This window comes from Eptatretus burgeri, chromosome 10, assembly GCF_056783735.1.
Source record: "Eptatretus burgeri isolate ZD-2024b chromosome 10, Ebu_testis_v1, whole genome shotgun sequence".
Lineage (NCBI taxonomy): Eukaryota > Metazoa > Chordata > Myxini > Myxiniformes > Myxinidae > Eptatretus > Eptatretus burgeri.
In genome coordinates this window covers 33727507-33746969 of record NC_140970.1, presented here as the reverse complement: position 1 = coordinate 33746969, position 19463 = coordinate 33727507, and the positions used below count along the sequence as shown (strand labels likewise).

General features: G+C 42.6%; 1 protein-coding gene across 4 annotated transcripts in view; it reads left to right on the top strand.

Annotated features, from left to right (window-relative positions):
- Nucleotides 1–702: 702 nt before the first annotated feature.
- The window catches only part of TRANK1 (tetratricopeptide repeat and ankyrin repeat containing 1), a 149321-nt gene continuing 130560 nt past the window's right edge, over nucleotides 703–19463 (top strand). For 3 of the 4 annotated variants that reach the window (XM_085897817.1, XM_085897815.1, XM_085897818.1), the window contains exons 1-3: nucleotides 703–750; nucleotides 1618–1750; nucleotides 16633–16782. In XM_085897817.1, coding sequence (XP_085753943.1) covers nucleotides 1740–1750; nucleotides 16633–16782 — 161 coding nt within the window. In that variant the 5' untranslated portion in view covers nucleotides 703–750; nucleotides 1618–1739. Of the gene's footprint in view, nucleotides 751–905; nucleotides 1541–1617; nucleotides 1751–16632; nucleotides 16783–19463 lie in introns of those variants that run through there. The other variant, XM_085897816.1, reaches the window with a different exon arrangement.

Here is a 19463-nt window from a genome sequence, read left to right as displayed (position 1 = left end):
CATGCATGTCCGAGATATGGTTGCAGACACGCACACACAAAAATTGAGACCAAATCCATAAGCTTCTGTTTCGGAATGGGCTGTCTCTGTCTCTGTCTCTGTCTCTGTCTCTGTCTCTGTCTCTGTCTCTGTCTCTGTCTCTGTCTCTGTCTCTGTCTCTGTCTCTGTCTCTGTCTCTGTCTCTGTCTCTGTCTCTGTCTCTGTCTCTGTCTCTGTCTCTGTCTCTGTCTCTCTCTCTCTCTCTCTCTCTCTCTCTCTCTCTCTCTCTCTCTCTCTCTCTCTCTCTCATGGTTGCTGGTTGCATTATTGATTTGGGACGTGGCTGTGCCGCTGATGTGCCTAATTCCAGTACACCGGTACTCATTTTGGTGACCTCGGAAGGATGACAGGCTGGGTCAACCCCACTTAGTATTAATTCAACAGCCGAGCGGGATTTGAACTCAGGACCCACGGATCCCAAGCCGCCACCCGAACGATGAAGCCAACACCAGACATACAATCTTAGAAACGGTGTATATAACTCATCTTGCACAGCAAAGCTGGTTTCTCTTTCCTTTTAACGTGTGGATTTTTTTTTCTCCCTGTAGCTAAAACAAAGTGTCATATTTTACTCCATCCGTGAAATAGTATTGATTTTATAAATGTTTTTTTTGTGTTTACAATGAAAGACGTAATTACGAGTTGATGAAGAAACGCATCATTCGGATAATCACGTGTCCCGAAGAGAGGTTGGCGCGGCCTCGAGAGGGGGTTTGTAGATTTAATCAAATAAATGTACAGCAGTCGTGGTTACAATACCAATCGATATAAATATATTAAATTTATATAGGTAATAATTTATATTTATATTCTAGAAGATAACAATAAGACCTCTGTTACTGTAGTCGATGGCAAAGGTTCTAAATGTATAAAACTACAATGAGATCCGATGGTGAGATGGTAATCTCACCCTCTCACCCTCTCACCCTCTCACCCTCTCACCCTCTCACCCTCTCACCCTCTCACCCTCTCACTCTCTCACCCTCTCACTCTCTCACTGAGGTTCGACCCGAATCCCCGAATTTGTTGCCCCTAGGCCTAGCGCAGGCTTTGATTTCACTTGATGGGCCTACTGGTGATGAGTGATGGGCCTTGAAATTCCCTGTTAAGGGAACATGGATTTTTTTTTAATTGAAACGAAACGGCACATCGTGATGACTAACATCTTTATAAAGTTAAAAGTTGGGGGAAAAATGCGAACAAACATGTTGTATTTATTAATCTGGGATTATGTTATGACTGTGTTAAATGTCGGTCGTAAAAAGAAAAAAAAAAGGCAAAGTCGAACGATCGTGGAATAAATGAAGAAGTTTGATTTTTTTTTTTTTTTAGTAAGTTATAGCGCAAGAAGACAGGGATTTTTGTTTAACTAATTTGAATTGAATGTAAAAAGCGCGGGCGATGTTGGGGATGGTGGGTACTCTGAGGAAGAAGAAGTGTAAGACGAAGAAGAAGAAGAAGAGTTAGCGGAGATGCGTGACGTCGATTATGGGAAGCGAAGGTGAAGGAAAGAAAAGGAAGTAAAGTGGGTGTTGTGGGTTTTTTTTTTTTTTGTTCTTATACCCGATGTCATTTCAGTACTTTCACTCCTGTTGGGTTCACGTCGAGGTGTCGATGGCGTTCCCTGCTGGACATCGAACATTAGAACGAACGTAATGCTTTGCTGTGTTTGATGTGTCGTCGCTTCACGATCGAACAGAATGCGAGCGAGGTAAGCCGTGCAATTATATAATTAATTGAATGTATGAACAATGGTGTTATTATACTTTTTGTTTTCCCATGATGTCCCCCCCCTCTCACAATGTGTGTAACGAGTTGGTTGCATCGTTATGACGTGTAGTAAAAAAAAAAACCACAACATGTCGATGAGCCCACGGTTCGAACCATTGTATAAACATATATAATATGTCGGTTATTATGGCTCTTCAAACTGTACAGCAGTTAAATGCCATTGGCAGGTCTGAAGCTTTGTTCTGAACTATGTCATGCAGTGGAGTGCTCTGAGCCTCAACATCACGTGACGTTTTCCTTATATATATAAAAACACATGTGGAATGAAAGCTTCTCTCATTTCAAAATCTTGCTTCATACAAATGGGACTGGCAGGAGCCATCACACTGAAAATTGGTGGAACAGAACTCTACTGGTGGGAACCTTTCTCCTGTTCAGCCCAACCAAGCCAAGCAGGTCAAAGGGTACGAGCTAGACTATGAGTAGTTACATTTGTACGACAGATTATTATTATTATTATTATTTTTTGGATCCCTTGTCGAGGCTCGTGTGAGAGCTAACACACAACACACAGCAAGGGGGGCATGAGGCAAGAGGGACGGGAGTGGGAAGGACAAAATAGTGGGGAACTGATACATTAGGAGATCTGTGGAAGGGAGAGGGGTGGGGCAGGGAGCATGGGGAATAGAAGATGGACATTACAGGGACTTTCAGGAAGGAAAGCAGGGAATTTGAAGGATGCTTGGTTGGATTATCGGGGGTAGAAAAGATCGAGGATTTGGATGGGGGATGATAGGTGGTGGTGAACAACTGTTTTGAAGGCCTGGAGGGAAGAATGGGATTGAAGAGAGTGTGTGGGAGTTTATTCCAAAGGTGGGAAAATTGAGGAATGAAAGAGTGAAGGTGAGCAGTGATTCGTGATTTTGGTAGTTTTACCAGAAGGGGGTTGTTGGCGGACCTTGAGCGCCCTGTGGAAATGTGGTGGGGACAAATCGCAGAGAGAGCAGGGGTGCGAGGCTATCGAGGAGATGGTAGAACACAGAAAGACCACCAACCTGCCTGCGGTGAGAGAGTGAGAGGCCCAAAGACTCAGCCTCATTGCGGGAGATGCCAATGATCCGAAATACCTTGGTTTCCACAGCGTGAAGCCGAGAAAGGTGGGAGGCAGGAGCACCAGTCCAGAGGGGAGAGCAGTACTCCATCAGGCTGCGGACGAAAGCTTTGTAAGTGGTCAGGAGCTCAGGTTGGCCGAGGAAAGACTTTGCACGACGGAGGATTCCCAGTCGGCGACTGGCTTTGGAGGCGAGGTTTGAAATGTGGCTTTCCCAGGAAAGGTCATGGAAGATTGAAGTTCTTCAGCTTTTTAGCAGCTCAGCTTATGGGAGGTACCATGACTTCCATCCATTATCCATTGGGACCATACTCTGTGCAGATCATTGGTGCTGCCGATGTCATCTCCTTGGCTATTGGGAGCAATCCTGGACGGGTCTCCACTCCGACACAGGACGCCAGCAAGCTGGCACTCATTTTGCCAACCTCAGAAGGATGACAGGCAGAGTCAACCCCACCTGGTATTAATTCAACAGCCGAGTTGGATTTAAATTCAGGATCCTTGGATCCCAAGCCCACCACCCTATTCCCTAACCATTAAGCCAACACCAGGCATACCATGACTTCAACGATACTAATAGTAGTGGTGACCATTAGTGCAACCCCTAAAGCTATTTTGTCAGAAGGCTAAGGAAGGAACATACAATTGAGATCAAATTACAGCACCAGGGATAAAGCCATTGCAATTACACACTTGGTAAATCTAATTCCTGTCAACATCAATGATCATGATATGTTCATCCTAACTTCAAATGGATGGATAAGTGCTAAAAATGAGCGTTCATATTGAAACTGAATTACCTGCATGCAAAAAGCCAATTAACATCGCTACATTTAATGTAAGAACTCTCAACTCAGACTTTAAGCAAAGCGAAAAAAAACTTTCCAGATATGAAGCAAAGATAAATTGTAGTACCTGTACTCAATGATGATCCGAAAACAACGACAACGTCCTGTTAGTCCTACAAATGTACCTGTACTCAATGATGATCCGAAAACAACGACAACGTCCTGTTAGTCCTACAAATGTACCTGAAAATGATATTGCATCTCATTTCTACAATAATCTCTGCAGTGTGGGAAAGGAAATCCCAAAACGTAATATCAAAATTATTGCTGGACATATGATTGCTAAAATAGACAATTGTAATGCAGAAGGATCCGTTTACTCTAAATATACGAATACAAATGGTGAACTGTTGCTGGATCTTGCTGAGGAAAGCAAATCAATTGCATTGAATACGATATATAAAAGCCTAAAAGTAAATTGTGGACTTTCAGATATTCTTAACAGAAAGAGAGCAAAGTAAGATTGTATACTTGTAAATCAAAAAAATGGAGAAATAGCACTGTTAATTGTGAGGTTTGTAATGCGTTCTTTGCAATGAACTCTGACGAAAAATCGTTCCGTATTTCATGCGTCTCCCAATGTTGATTGCATATACAAAGTTTGATATTAAAATGTACCCGTAATTGCATTTCTCAGTGTTTGACTGCACCCCAGGGGTCGTTGCCAAAAATGATGTGCCGCTCTTGCACCTTTTTGCCATGTGGTGATCATAACTACCAAGTTGGGTGAATTTCTGCCCAACCGTTTAGGATACCATATGATTTGGAGTAAGCCTAAGAAGATAGTAATATCTGATCAATATACAGTTGAAGTAAGAAATAGGTTTGAGCTCCAGTGCTGATCAGGAAAACTGGCCTGAAACTATTTATGAGAACATAATGGAGGCTCGTGAACTTACAGTTGAGAGGCATATTCCCCCCCAAAAAAACAACCCTAAAATTAAGCAAAGAGTACCATGGGAGGTTGTGTCCATTGCAACTTGAAGATAAACTCCACAGATGCCAACCCTCCCGATTTCATCGGGAGGCTTCCGAAAATTCACCCAAACTCCCGCCCTTACGATCACTATCCTTATCCTCCCGAAATTTTGATATTTTTGCACTGTTCACTAATCAGAATGTACTAGTATGAGAATTGAATGAAAAGCATCGTCTGCTACGTATAGCATGTGGTAACTCCATAACGTTCGCTGCTACCAAATTGTACGTAAAAAATTGCAAATTCAAATGAGGAGCAGCGAAACATTGGGTCTGGATCTCGCTTATGCGATCATGCACTGAGATTTAGTGCATGCGGTATGTGTGCAATACAGTGCATGCGGTATGTATGCACAGTGTATATGCATGCGATACGCTCACTGCATGCAGCTGGGCCCCGTACCAGCCCGGCGGTCGCGACCACCGTGCGGTGTTTAACAGCCGCTAGAGTTCTACGAGTCGCGCTGCAGCTATGGAACATCGACTTCGAAGTTACCGATGCTTCAAGCCCTCGATGTTGATTACGAAATGGCAGAAAAGAAGCTTACGAAGACCAATAAATGGTCTCAGAAGTACAAGACCGAATACAGTCTCCAATACCCGTGTATTCGAAAGTCTGAAAGAGGAATTCATCATGCGTATTGTACAGTATGCAGCGTTGATATTTCGATTGAGCACGGAGGTCGCGGTGATATTCGGAAGCACGTTGGAAGCAAACGGCACACAGACATTGCAAAGGAGAGATCTTCGAGCACGAGTACCGGTACACTTCTGAATTATTTCACCAAACAAGGGACAAGCGAGGAAGAGGATGTTACCCGAGCGGAACTTCTCTTTAGTGGATTTATTGTGGAACATAACTTGCCCATATCAGTCTCAGATCATGCTGGACCTCTATTTCAAAAGATGTTTCCAGATTCAAAAGTTGCTTCAAAGTATGGATGTGCAAGAACAAAAACTTCAGCAATAATTGGTGAGTTGTCAAATGTTACTGCTTCATCTATTGCCGATATTGCTAGACTAGCTCCATTTAGCCTAGCTACAGACGGTAGCAATGACAGTGGTGAGGCCCAGCTATATCCTGTCCTGATTTCGTACTATGACAACAGTGCTGGGATTGTGAAGCAAGGTTTGCTAAGTTTGCCTGCGTGCAAACAAGATTCCACTGGAGAAAACATTTTCAAACTGCTTGATCATGAGTTCAGTGACAGGAAAATTCCGTGGGGAAATTGTGTTTCCTTTTGTGCTGATAATGCCTCTGTCATGGTGGGCAAGCACAAAGGAGTCGCTGCTTATATCCACAAACAAAATCCAGAGTGCTACATCATGGGATGCCCTTGCCATATGATGCACAATACGGCCAAGAAGGCGGCTCAGGCCTTACCCATTGAATTAGATGACTTTCTCATCGATATTTACTACTACTTGGACAAAAGTAGTAAACGCGTCAAAGGAGTGAAAGCACTGCAAGAACTCTGTGATGCCCCGACACACAAGATTCTGAAGCATGTCGCAACAAGGTGGCTGTCCCTTGGTCAGTGCCTAGACAGGCTGATTGAACAGTGGGAGCCACTTTGCCTCTTCTTCAAAGAAGAAGTACGAAGAAAAATGCAACCAACTGTAGCCAAGACTCTAACAACGAGCAAGAAGGACGGCACTGTATCTACTGCCAGTACTGGCACTGCAGGATCAAGCACTAGTGGAGCAGCATTCACCACTACCACTGCAGTATCTGCTGCGAAGAAGACAGCAGGGACAGCACCAAAACCAATGCTGAGAGCAGGTAGCATCACCGGCCCTTCATCACGTTCATCTACAAAGCAGATCCCTTCAGAGTCGAGAAAGACTATGATAGTCCCATCTACAGGCAAAGAAGGACCCAAGTTAAGTTCTGCTTTTGCCAAATCACTTGATAGAAGCTCAGCAAAACCTTCAAATCAGAGGTCTTCTTCCTTGGCTGCACCTACCTCAAGCTCTCTCCTCAAACATAAAATTGGATCTGGTACTACGAGTCTGACCTCTTCTGCTGGCAGTAAACGCAAGTGTGATCGCCCTGCGGCTAAGTGTACTACGAGTTCTACAACTAAAAGCGCATCTTCCTCAAACACTGTGCAGGAATCTAGAGAAAAACGTGTCAACAGGATGTTCTTGTCTCCACAAACAAAACTCTATTGTTTCTTCCTTCGATATGCTAACAAGCTTTTTGAGAAGGGGAATCTTCTGCTCCAAAGAGACGAACCCTGTATTCATCTCCTGCACGGAGAATTGAATGGTCTTCTGAAAGATATCTTCGTACGGTTTTTGAAACTATCGGTGTAATCGGTTGCTCTGGTAAATGTACCCTTCTCTGACAGAAATCATCAGAAGAATGATGAGGACCTCATGATTGGGAACGATGCCAAACTGTAAATAAGGGAACAAAGGAGTCTCAAGAAATCCACCTTCACTCTGAGTGAGTCAGACATCCAAGGTTTCTTCAGTGCAGTTCGCTCATATTATGTGAAAGCCTGCAATTACATCTTCAAAACCTGGCCGCTAGATGATGAATTAGCCAAGCATGCTCAGGTGCTGGATGTTAAGCTACACCAAGAAGTGGGGTTTGACTGTGTGGAGTTTTTCATCAAGAAATTCCCCTGTCTGTTCAGTGGCGGTGATAGTGACATAGACAGTCTTGAGAGTGAATTCGCTCACTACCAGGCAGACGCCTCCATAGCTACAATTGCTACTGAGACAGTGAGAGTGGATGAGCAGTGGCATCGGATTTCACAGCTCACAGATCCCTGCACTGGTGCCAAGAAGTATCCTAATTTGAGCAAAGTGATGAAGGGAATCTTGGTCATTCCTCATTCGAACGCATCATGTGAGCGGGCACTCAGTCTTGTACGGAAGAATCATACTGAATTTCGTCCCAATATGAGTGTCAAAACCCTGGAAGCTCTCTTAATTGAAAAACTAGCTCATAGCACCCCTTGCTACCAGAGAGAATACAGCAAAGACATAATCAGAAGGGCTAAAAGAGCCACACAGCTGTCACTCAGCAAAGCTGCCATGGAAAAAGCAAGCAGCAGTAGTACCAGCCAGTAAGGTAAGAAAAATATTGCTTCTTTTGTGCTTTTTGTTAATCTTTGATTGTCCCCTAACTTACTAATATTAACATACATGTAACATTAAAAAGTGCACAATTTTCCCCTTTTTTGTTCAAAAAGTGGGAATTCTTAACATGTTAAATGCTCCAAAATAGGGCTCAGAGGGCACTAGAGAGCGTCTAGAACCCCAGAGCTTCCAGGGCCCTAAGGCGGGCCCTGGACCCCGCCGCAAGGGTCGAGCGCTCTGCGCTCGAGATGTGCGCTTCGCGCACATTATTTGGTGTCGGTTGCAAATCCTCCCTAATTCTGATTTCCAAAAGTTGGCATCTCTGAAACTCTCAGTAAGGATTATAAAGGATAACAGAAACAAGGAGCTGATACTCTAGGTCCCCCACTGTTTGGATGGTATGAGGAATAGATCTGTGTAATAGGAAAGGTAAATCTTGAAAGGTTTTTTGAAATATTGCATACACAAGCCATGTTACCAAGATGGTTGCCATGGAAACCAAATTCAGCAAATCATCTAATGAGGTTGAGGTCCTCATGATGAATAGATATCTGCAATATGAAAGCATTGGTGACTCGTTAGAAACCATTAGACTTTGCAGATGGCATTGCCCTAATTTCCAGCTCTCTTGATGCTTCCCAAGAGCTTCGAAGCAGAATGGAATCCTCAGTAAAAAATTGTTGGCCAGCACATAAATTCAGATGAGACAAAGTACATGATGTTCAATATTGATGGAGAAGATAAAACTGCGAGCAACAATATCCTTAAAAAGTGTTGATGATTTCAAGTATCCTGGGCCCGAAATTAAGAGTAGTAAACAAGACTTCAAAGTGAGAAAGGCCCTAACTTGGGATGCTTCAATAAAAATGGATAAAATATGTAAATCAAAACTGTCACAAAATCTCAAAATATAATTCTTCAAAGCAGCAGTCGAGAGTATTCTCCTTTATCGAGCTGGGTCTTGGCTATTAACTAAAGTATAGTACTTGAAAGCAGATTAGATGCATGTTGCACTTGACTCCTTAGAGCAGCACTAAATATTAGTTAGAAACAACATGTCTTTATTAAAGATCTGTATGGTACTCTCCCATGGGTTTCTGATTGTTTAAGGGAGCACAGTCTTGGATTTGTTGACCGGGCGTAGTGGCGTGCACCTGTAATCCGGCGACTCGGAGGCTTGGGTTGGAGGATCGCTTGAGGACAGGAGCTCTGTGCTGGGCCGCTCTATGAGAGGCTGTAGGGCAGCCTGGAATCATGGCGAAACCCAATCCTTATCCCTGTGTCGTAAGAGGCGACCAGGGTTGTGTCAGGAAGGGCATCCGGTGTAAAACCTATGCCAAATCAGTATGCGGATCATAACGGATGATCCGCTGTGGCGACCCCTAACGGGAGCAGCCGAAAGATGAACAACAAGTCTTGGATTTGTTGAACTGCTATTCGCATATCCTACGTCAGAGTGGTGACCCGTCCAGGATTATACTCCTTAGCCAAATGAAACTTCCTCAGCAGCCCCATGCCCCTCATGGCACAAAAGGAATGGTTATTGTTATTGTTATTGAACAATGAAAATTGTTGGAATCAGGCTGTCTTATCTTGTCAAAGTATGTTCGAACGTTCCATTATTTTGCCAAGAATAAGTATCTTGAGAGAGATTGTGTGTGGGAGATGAGGGGGAAGAGCCATGTGTTATTTTCTCATTAAAGTTGAAGCAGTTCCTCAACTGCATGGTCAAAGTCCTGCTTTGCTATCCAGTTGTATCAGGAATTTTGGCAGTTCGAAACATGTATTGATCCGAGGCTAATTGTGGAGCTTGTACATGTATTGCATGCAGGACTAAGACATTAGTAGACATCAGTATGTTGCAATATTTAATATCTATTTCTGTTATTTCATGCAGCTATTGTGATTGTCTGTCTGTCTGTCTGTCTGTCTGTCTGTCTGTCTGTCACGCTATCGCCTAAACGGTAAGGCAGAAATTCACCAAACTTGGTTGCTATGATCACCACACGGCAAGAAGGTGCAAGAACAGTATCATTTTTGCACCTGCCCCCGGGGCAGGGTCCAAATGTCAAATACCGAAAAATGCAATTACGGGCACATTTTTAAACATTTCTTTTACGAATCTTTGTATATGCAATCAACATTGGTGGACGCATGGAAAATGTAACATTATTGGATTTCAACTCTGGGTTCATGCCCCAAAGGGTGGTGACTTAGGGTCACAGTGGTCAAAATGGGATCTCCAAATTTGAAATTGGGTCATTCTTGGTGGAATTTTTTCCCCATCTTTCAACTTTGCTTTAGGTGGGAAGCGTGGGGATTTGTGATGGTGCGTCATCGACTTCGCTCAAGTTAATACTTGTAACTGTGTCTGAAACATCAATATTTAGTGTCAAAACAAGATTAGGTCGACATGGGACTCAGGAACCCACGGGGGCCCATGGATAATTACCACCAAAACATACCATGTGGCTATTCACCTAAAGGTACTGTCAAACCACAGGAACTCAAAGCATTTGAACTCAAAGCAAATAAAATTCTTTTACTTTTTGGTCACAATAAAAACCAGAAGGGCACTCGGTAGAGCGCATACCTCCGCCACGTAATGCCTGATCCACGATAACATATCAGGCCCAATACATTTTTGAAATATCATGCTATACAGTACCATCTCATTTTTGGCCCTATCTCTCAATGGTGAATAATCACTTTATAAATTAAATAAATCAAGAAACCCAGATCCAGATTCGGATCTTCACCAAAATCAAATCAATTCGTCCTTGCGACACACCCTACCTTTCTACCAAGTTTAGTCCGAATCCGTCCACAACTTTTTGAGATATCGTGCTATATATTATTTTTAGCCCTATCTCTCAATGGTGAAGAATCACTTAAAAATTCTAGTAGTCGGATCCAGATCCATATCTTCACCAAAACCTAATCAGTTCGTCCTTGTCACACACCGAACCTGTCCACAAAATTTCATCCGGATCCATCCACAACTTTTTGAGATGTCTTGTACACAAACACAGACAAACAAACAGACAAGCCGGTAGGCAGACATGGGTAGTTGGCCGTTGCTAGGCAACGGAGGGGTCCATAGCAACGGTTCTTTCTCACACATAACTAGGACATACCATGAACCTACCATACCAGTTTCATGTATATCTGACTCATAGTCTCTGATATATAACGAACTTCGTTTTTTTATTGTTTTCGACCAGGGTTCATTCAAAGTCTATCTTCTCCGACAGTTTTCATAGGATTCGGCTGGAAATTTTTGACAATATGGCTGAATGCACTGCCCACAGTCGCTCGTGGCCCGATTTTACATTTTCGAAAAAATAAATTTTTTATGATTTTTCAAAAATTTCAAAGTCCCGTTGCTAGGCAACGGTGGTGTCCATAGCAACGGTTATCATTTGCACACAACTAAGTTTCCTACCAACCAAGTTTCATCGAAATCGCCATTGTATTAACGGAGTTCTGGACCGAACAGACATACATACAGACAAGCCGGTAGGCGACATGGCTGCTCGCTCTAGATGGAAAGCTGGCCGACGCGACTAGCCGATATTCATGTACATGCTATCAATCAATTTAGCACAATAAATATGATTGTCACAGCCCTCTTAGTTTGTGCCCAGAAACCTGCCTTGTGAAATTTCAGGCATGTTTCCAAAGAGACTAACAAATGGCAGCCCTGGTAATTCCATTTATCTATTCGCTAAAGATTTTATTTTTTTATATGATGCTGTAAGACATTCTCCTTGGGCACAAAATAAAAAAACAGGTCCCTCGGAGGTCCAGTTTCGGAGGTATTGATTTTTTTTTGTACAGTCCACAATAAGTGTACGATGTATGATAAAGTATTTTAGCTGTTGCTAAGCAACGGAGGTGTGCATAGCAACCATTCATTTTTGTGTACATGCTTGATACATTGTACACATTTCACCCAAGTTCATCAAAATCAGACTCTTTCTCTTAGAGATATTCGCAATTAACCGTTTCTGAAATGTTCCACATGTACTCGCTCAAAACCTATCTCCTACAAATATTTTTTGTTCGGGCTGCAACTTGGCATGAAGGGAGCTAGATAGATTGCACACAGAACTCTAAACTTCGATTTTTCGATTTTTTTGAGACCAGACAAGTTATATCCCATCAAGACAAGTTATATCACCGGACAAGAGACCCCTCACGAAACCCTGGTGTTGGCGCAGTGGTTTGGGCAGCGGCTTGGGACCCAAAAGGTCCTGAGTTCAAGCCCCGTTGGGCCACTGAATTTATATATATATATATATATATATATATATATATATATATATATATATATATATATATATATATATATATATATATATATATACATACATACATACACACCAAGTCGTATAACACCAGGGGGTTGACTCAGCCTGTCATCCTTCCGAGGTCGGCAAAATGAGTACCAGTGTACTAGGCCCGGTGTATACCTCGGTTAAAATAGGTGTACCATATCCCTGTGTCGTAAGAGGCGACCAGGGTTGCGTCAGGAAGGGCATCCGGCGTAAAACATGTGCCAAATCACTATGCGGATCATACGGATGATCCGCTGTGGCGACCCCTAACGGGAGCAGCCGAGATAAGAAGAAGAAGAGACTTGTCTGGTCATGTGAAAGACAGGTTTTAAACAGAATACTGTACAGGTATTCACTGGGTGTCAAAGGGATTCCATTCCGAACAATCATTCATCCAGGAAGTAATCAATCGGCCGTTGACTCGGTGTTATAAATTATGGTATCGGCGCACGAGTGGGGGGTACTCAACCGGTGACTGAACAAGCTCCGCGTGAGGGGGAGCCCAGCCACTCCCTTGTTACCTGTGCTCGCATAGTTCAAAATCTGGAAAATGCCACATTTAAGAGTTTTGTTTTATAAAGTCCACAAAGCTCAGATTTGTTTTGAGAAAGATTAGTTCCTCTGCTTTGTCAGATGAAAGACAGTTTCTTTTGCTATCATATGCTGCAGAAGCAGCACTGAATAATCTTTCCTTGTCGTTAACGTGGTATATAATGTGGCTGTTAAAGACAACACTGGAATGTGGCCCTGTCAGTCTGCCATTGCGTCAACGTGTCATTTAATTTTGTTTTTTCACATTTCATTTAGGTACGCCTGGAATGTATGACGTTAAGACATACTTGGCTAGAAAGTAGGTGCAGTCGGTTTTAACTATTAACCTCAGCAGTGTACAAACGATCATGTTTTCCTTCGTCGTCATGGCTGTTTCTAAAGCACTTGGTTATTTTGTATGAATCTGGTGTGATTTACAAAGCCTGTGCTGATTGCTGTGACTGATGGGATACCGATATCGATACTGTGCATGTCGTCATTGCTTGTGCCAATATAGGTGTGCATATAATACGTTGTCATCGTGTGTGCCAATTATAGCAGCCCACACGCAGTCATTAAGACTGTTCATTTTTATTTGGTGAGGAGCATGTTCACGCCTGTGTGTGAATTTTACAAGCACAGCGTGCCAACGTAAAATGCATGGCAGCCTTACCAAAAAAGTTGTTGCTATCGATATACTGGTATGAGCCCACCTATGTATCGATGTCAGAAAAAAAATCGATACCGACAGAGTTTATTGGTAAGTGTACTGTAAGATCCATAATTGTATGACGTAGCAAACGTCCAGATTATAGTTTGAAATGGTATATAATGTCAGAAAAATAAAACTAATGACGTAAGCTTATAGCAACCATACATGTATGCAAGTTTGTGTAAAAATAAATTTCCTGGCAGCATTTGGGTACCAAGTAAAACGCCATTCTTAGAACTTTGAGTGCGTGTTGTGTCTCCGGATGCATGTCACGTAATCAGGTGCAGTTTCTACCATTGCGTGTCATTTCTTCAATCACTGCAGCAATCATAAACCAGATGTTATATGATAGCTGATTGGTGGAAAAGAAATTGTTGTCATTGGTAAAGGGGCTGTCACACCTTGACGATTTAGCCAGCATATGCCGACATATGAAAAATTTGTCTAAAACGCTGGCACACATCGAATATGTTATGAGTAAGTTTTGTATACGTGAAGAGCACGCTGGCATACGTCGTAGTACACCGAGCTCGTCGACAAATTTTAACATGCTTGAAATTTTTCGACGTATGCCAGCGTATGACTCACACGTTCCGCATACACTGGCCATAAGTTGTAGGCACGTTACGTGATCGTTGACACATGTCGACACACGTTACTTGTAAGTTACTCATTAGTCCAAACACGTCGAGGGAATGTTTAGCGTCAATGTTCCAGACTCCATGGTTTTTTTTCTTTTTTTTTTTTCTTCGGCATGACGGTGATGTTGACACTTCGATTTCTAGTGCGGTTATAATATAATATAATTAATAGCTGCCGCTCAACGATTTAAATATTCACCGTCATGCCGAAGAAAAAAAAAAACCATGGAGTCTTGAACACTGACGGGTTCCTCCTGTGTGAACCCCATTTTTATATACCAATTCCCCTAAACGCTGCCGATACGCCATTATACGGTAGCTGTAAGTTAGTAACACGTTCAGTAAGTTCTGTGGTCGTCCGGAAGACGTCAAATACATCTACATACGTCAATATGCATTGGAGATACGTTACACATAGGTTCAAAGCACGTTACTCATAGGCTAGAAATAAGTTTCGGGTACGCTAAACATTACCTCGACGTGTTTCGACTTATGAGTAACTTACAAGTAACGTGTGTCAATGATCGCATAACGTGCCTACAACTTATGGCCAACGTATGCGGAACGCGTGCATCATACGCTGGCAAATGTCGAAAAATTTTCAACATGCTTAAAATTTGTCGACGTACTCGGCGTACTACGACGTATGCCAGCGTGCTTCAGCGTGCTCCTAATGTATACAAAACTTACCCATAACGTATTCGACGTGTGCCAGTGTATTTGGCAAATTTTTCATTCGTCGGCATACGCTGACTAAAACGTCAAGGTGTGACAGCGGCTTGACACTTCGATGTCTAGTGCGGTTATGATTTGAATCGTCGAGCCGCAGCCTTTTAATAGGCTACTCCATATGATCGTCGGCGATACGCTGCCGCGTGCTATGCATAAGTTAGACTATCGTTGGGTATAGGTTGTGAACGCCGACAACACGCTCAGCATTCGTTGATATGTTATCTATATGTTATCGAAACGTTCTGTGTACGTTACTCATACGTTATGCATACGTCCAACTCGTTATGAATACGTCCAAAACTGGAAAAAAACATCAATAGTTCAGCGTACGCCAGTGTTTTACATACATTTTGATACCTTTCCATTCGCTGGCTAAAACGTCAAGGTGTGACAGGGCCTTAACGCATGATTTGTTGAGTGTGGCTGTGAGGTCGACATAAACGAATAATAAATAACAAGCAGTCATAGACTGGTACTTACGAAATCGTCAACTTGACCTCTGACCTTGTCGAATAAAAGCTGTCTCTAGAGAAGGTAGCGACACAAACCAGACGTTTCTACGATGATTCTGTACCAAACCATCAAAAATCGAATGTTTGACCTCACTGTGACCTTGACCTTTGACCAATTTTGACCAAAATCTAATCAGCACGAGCCATCACCCTCCTGAATCACGTGGTGTAATTTGACATTGGTGGCTTCTTCCGTTCTCGAGTTATCGTGCCTACAAACAAACACACAAACAGATGACGGAAGTCATCAATATACTTATGAAATCTTTAGATTTCGTAAGTAATAATCCTCGTTCCCTCACAATGAACTTCAGTGCAGTCGGAGGCCATTAGACCAATCAAAGCCTGTTCTAGTATTGCCAACTTATTGGTGTTTGTCCGTGCTCTATCCTTTTTTAAATGCTGAACATCAAGCGAGGAAGCAGCATGAACCATTTTAGCCTCTGTCATCGAAGGTGAAGGAGGTTATGTTTTCACCCCTTTTTGTCTGTCTGTTTGTGTACACGATATCTCAAAGTTGTGGACGGATTTGGGCGAAACTTGCTGGACAGGTTGGGTGTGTCGCAAGGATGAACTGATTAGATTTTGGTGAAGATCCAGATCTGGATACAAGAATTATCTAATTTTTAAAGTGATTCTTCACCATCGAGAGATCGTGCCAAAAACGATATCTCGCATGATATTTCAAAAATGTATCGGGCCCGATTATGTTCTTGTGGATCAGGCATTGCGTGACGGAAGTATGCTCTCTACCGTGTGCCCTTCAGTTTACACCTGTTATAGATCATGATCTGCCCTTGTGCTATGTATCATTGGTGTAAAATAAACATACACCTGAACATGACTTCATCTCATCAATGCTACCGTTCATGGTGTCAAATGGTGAAATATCTGCACAGAGCGAGTTAAATAATTCTTTCAGCTTACTGACTGAAGTGGATTGTGTAAAAGTGACTTAAATGCAGTTTTGTGAAAACAAATCTTACAACCTACTTTGTGAGTCGTATACTTGAATGGGATAGACTTTTGGTGTGCACCTAATATTCGTTGAAGTTGGAACTCACATTTTTCACTTTAGTAGTTTTAAGTAGCCTTTTGTGGTATATTTATTTGAAACGACATGCATTAAATGGCATAGCAACTGCTTTTAACATTGAGAGGTTCTGTTATGCTTAAATTTGCTCATAGTTACTGGCTTTATTTAAAAGTATGGATGATTATTCTGCTTGCATTTAAACTGTAGAAACCTCTTTCCATTTCAGCAAATATCTTGTGCTGCAGATTAAATTACTGAGTATATCGTTATGATGTCCTATGTTGTAATCTGCATTGAAATTTAATACCTGCTTTCTTTTTTCCTGCAGAATGTCTCACCCTTTGACTTATATGGAATACCTGAAGGAAGAGGCTAAGCGAGCCTTCCAAAACGAGCGCTATCATTTGGCACTTCAGAAATATGAAGAAGCACTGCAGATCTACCTTGCTCCAAAATTTGGGTTTCCCAGGCATGGAAGGTTGGCCTTTCACTTTTGTTTTAATTATCGCACGGTGTCAATAAATAAAGTGAATTTTAATGTCACGAATTGTGCAATTGTATTGTGTGTGATATTACGTGGATAAGTGTGAGCCATTTGTTTACCACTTGATACTCGACTTCCCCACGTGTAGCGCAAAAAAGCAAACAGTGAAGTCAATAACTTCACTTTTTGCTGGATGCTGAGCTTATTCCGCTGACATTTCGCACCACCACCTGATTTCCCATCATGCATCTTCTTGGCTCCAACCATTTCACAACTCTTGGCAAATAATGGTCTTTTATCACTCTTGCTGCCACGAATATTATTGCCATCATCACGAGCACTCGTAATGGTGATAGAAGAATGCTTTGGATCGACAATTACAATGAATGCTGCAACTCAAATGTGAATATCCAGACTGGGTCGGACTGAAACAACACTGATTATTATTATTATTATTATTATTATTATTATTGTCATTATTATTATTTTTTGCTGAGCCCCATTTTGATTTTATAGTCCAGGAAAACCAACAGTCCAGGCTGACTTTTGTAAACAAGCAGCAGTGGATCTGACAAAGTGCATTTGGGATCCTGTATCTCTCTCTGTCTCTGCTTAGTTCCTTAATTGAGGTGATATCACTAAAGCACTTTGTATGTGTGAAATGCTTTTGTGAACCTTTTAAAGAGCAATTTTAAATAAATAAACTTATTACAATGGAAGAAGTCTGAGTCGGTTGGATGAAGAGGCTGTTGAGAGAGGGTTCAATTCCGGTGGAGTAGAGGACAGGGTTAATTGTGTTGATATGGAAGGGGAAGGGTGATGTTCAAGATCAGGGGCATTACGCTCCTAAGTCGTGTAATGAAGGTAGTGGAGAGGATTCTGGACTTGAGGATAAGAAAGAGTGTGGAGATGGAGATCGGAGAAGAGCAGCATGGGGTTAAGAAAGGGTAGTGGGATGACGGATGGGATGTTCACGCTGAGACAGCTGGTGGTGAAGAGGTTGGAGGGCAAGGTGAGATGGCATTGGGATTTGTGGACCTGGAGAAGGCCTACGACAATGTCCCGAGAGAGATTGTGATGGCAACACTGAGATGGATGGGAATACCGGAAGCAGACGTTAGGTTGGTGGAAGGGATGTACAAGGGAAGGAAGGGAAGAGTTTTGGTTGGTCCTGGGTTGTCTGAGGCGTTCAGTGTGAACATTCGTTTGAGGCATGGAAGCGCTCTCGACCCACTGATATTTATCATGGTGATGGAGCTGGTAAGCAGGAAGGTGAGCTTGAAGGGTAGTATGGGGACGATGTTGTATGCGGACAATCTGGCTGTTGTGGTGGAGAGTGGGTGGGAGATGCAGGAAGTACTGGGGGAGAGGAAGGAGGCATTTGGGGAGCATGGGTTGAAGATGAGTACGGAGAAGACTGTGGAGATGTGGGTTCACCACCAGAGAAAATAAATGAATATCTTGTCAGAGGGGAAGGAGCTCAGGCAGGGAAATAGGTTTTTGAGTATCAACGAGGAATAGTGACCTGTGGTGGTAAGTCTGAGGATTCAGGTGGGTATGAGTGCGTGGAGGAGGGTGAAGGGAGTAATGGCAGACAGAAAGATATCAATAAAATTGAGGTTCTGATTGTGTGTGTAATGCCAGCCTACCTTTACGGTTTGGAGATGGTGGCACTGACAGAGAGACAACAGAGGCTGCAGATTTGCGAGAACAACTGGGTCAGGAGGATTGAGAGAGCGAAAAGGGTGGATAGAAGGAGGATGGATGAACTGAGGGAGGAGATTGGTGTGCAGATGAGTTTAAAGGGGGAGTTTGGTGAAATGCTGGCTGAGGACGGCTTGACATTTGGTGTGAATGGGTGAATAGAGAATGGCAAAGACAGCGGATGGGTTGAGGCAGCAAGGTGGGAGGAAAAGAGGTAGACTGCAATTGAGATGGGAGGATTGTGTGAGGAGGAATATCATTAAGATGTGGGTGGTTGGAGAGTGGAGAGAGTTGGCTGAGGGCAGAGGGAGGTGGAGAAATCGAGGCAGGAGGAAAGTCAAGGCATAAAGGGAAGAGGAGGAGGAGAAGAATAAACTTGAATATTCGGCAAACACGTTTGGCTTTTCGGAGAGCATCTTGTTTAACTCGTGATTTATAGAGTTGGTCAACCTCGAGTTTGTCACAAAACCTGGCCTGGCTCAATTCAGTTTGGAAGTGCCAAACCCGGCGGGTTGCAATTCGGAAACCCAGTTCGCTTACAGCGCTAATTCTACTCCCAACTGTTGTGCTGTATGGTGGAGCAGATGGTTACGATTCTGAATGATGGATGATTTTCTGGATAATCGAGCACAGGTGAGGGTTTGTGTTTTTTGTTTGTTTGTTTGTTTGTTTGTTTGTTATAAAAATAAAAATTCCTGATAATGGGTATTTCCATTTTTATGGATTTCCATTAAAAGAGGTTTTACTTCCATGTAAAGGCAAGCCAATAAGCAAAACGTTTAAAGCAATTGACAAACTAACTAGAGCCTTTGGCCAAGCTTAAAGTTGTAGCAACTCTGCAGTGAAAAGCATAACCCTCAGGCATTGGACAATACTATACGATTTTAATGCCTCAGCCGAAGATTGAAGGGCACATTGCTTTTGGGTTGGCCTTCCATGCGTACAAGTTAGTTTTATTCTTAGTATTATTA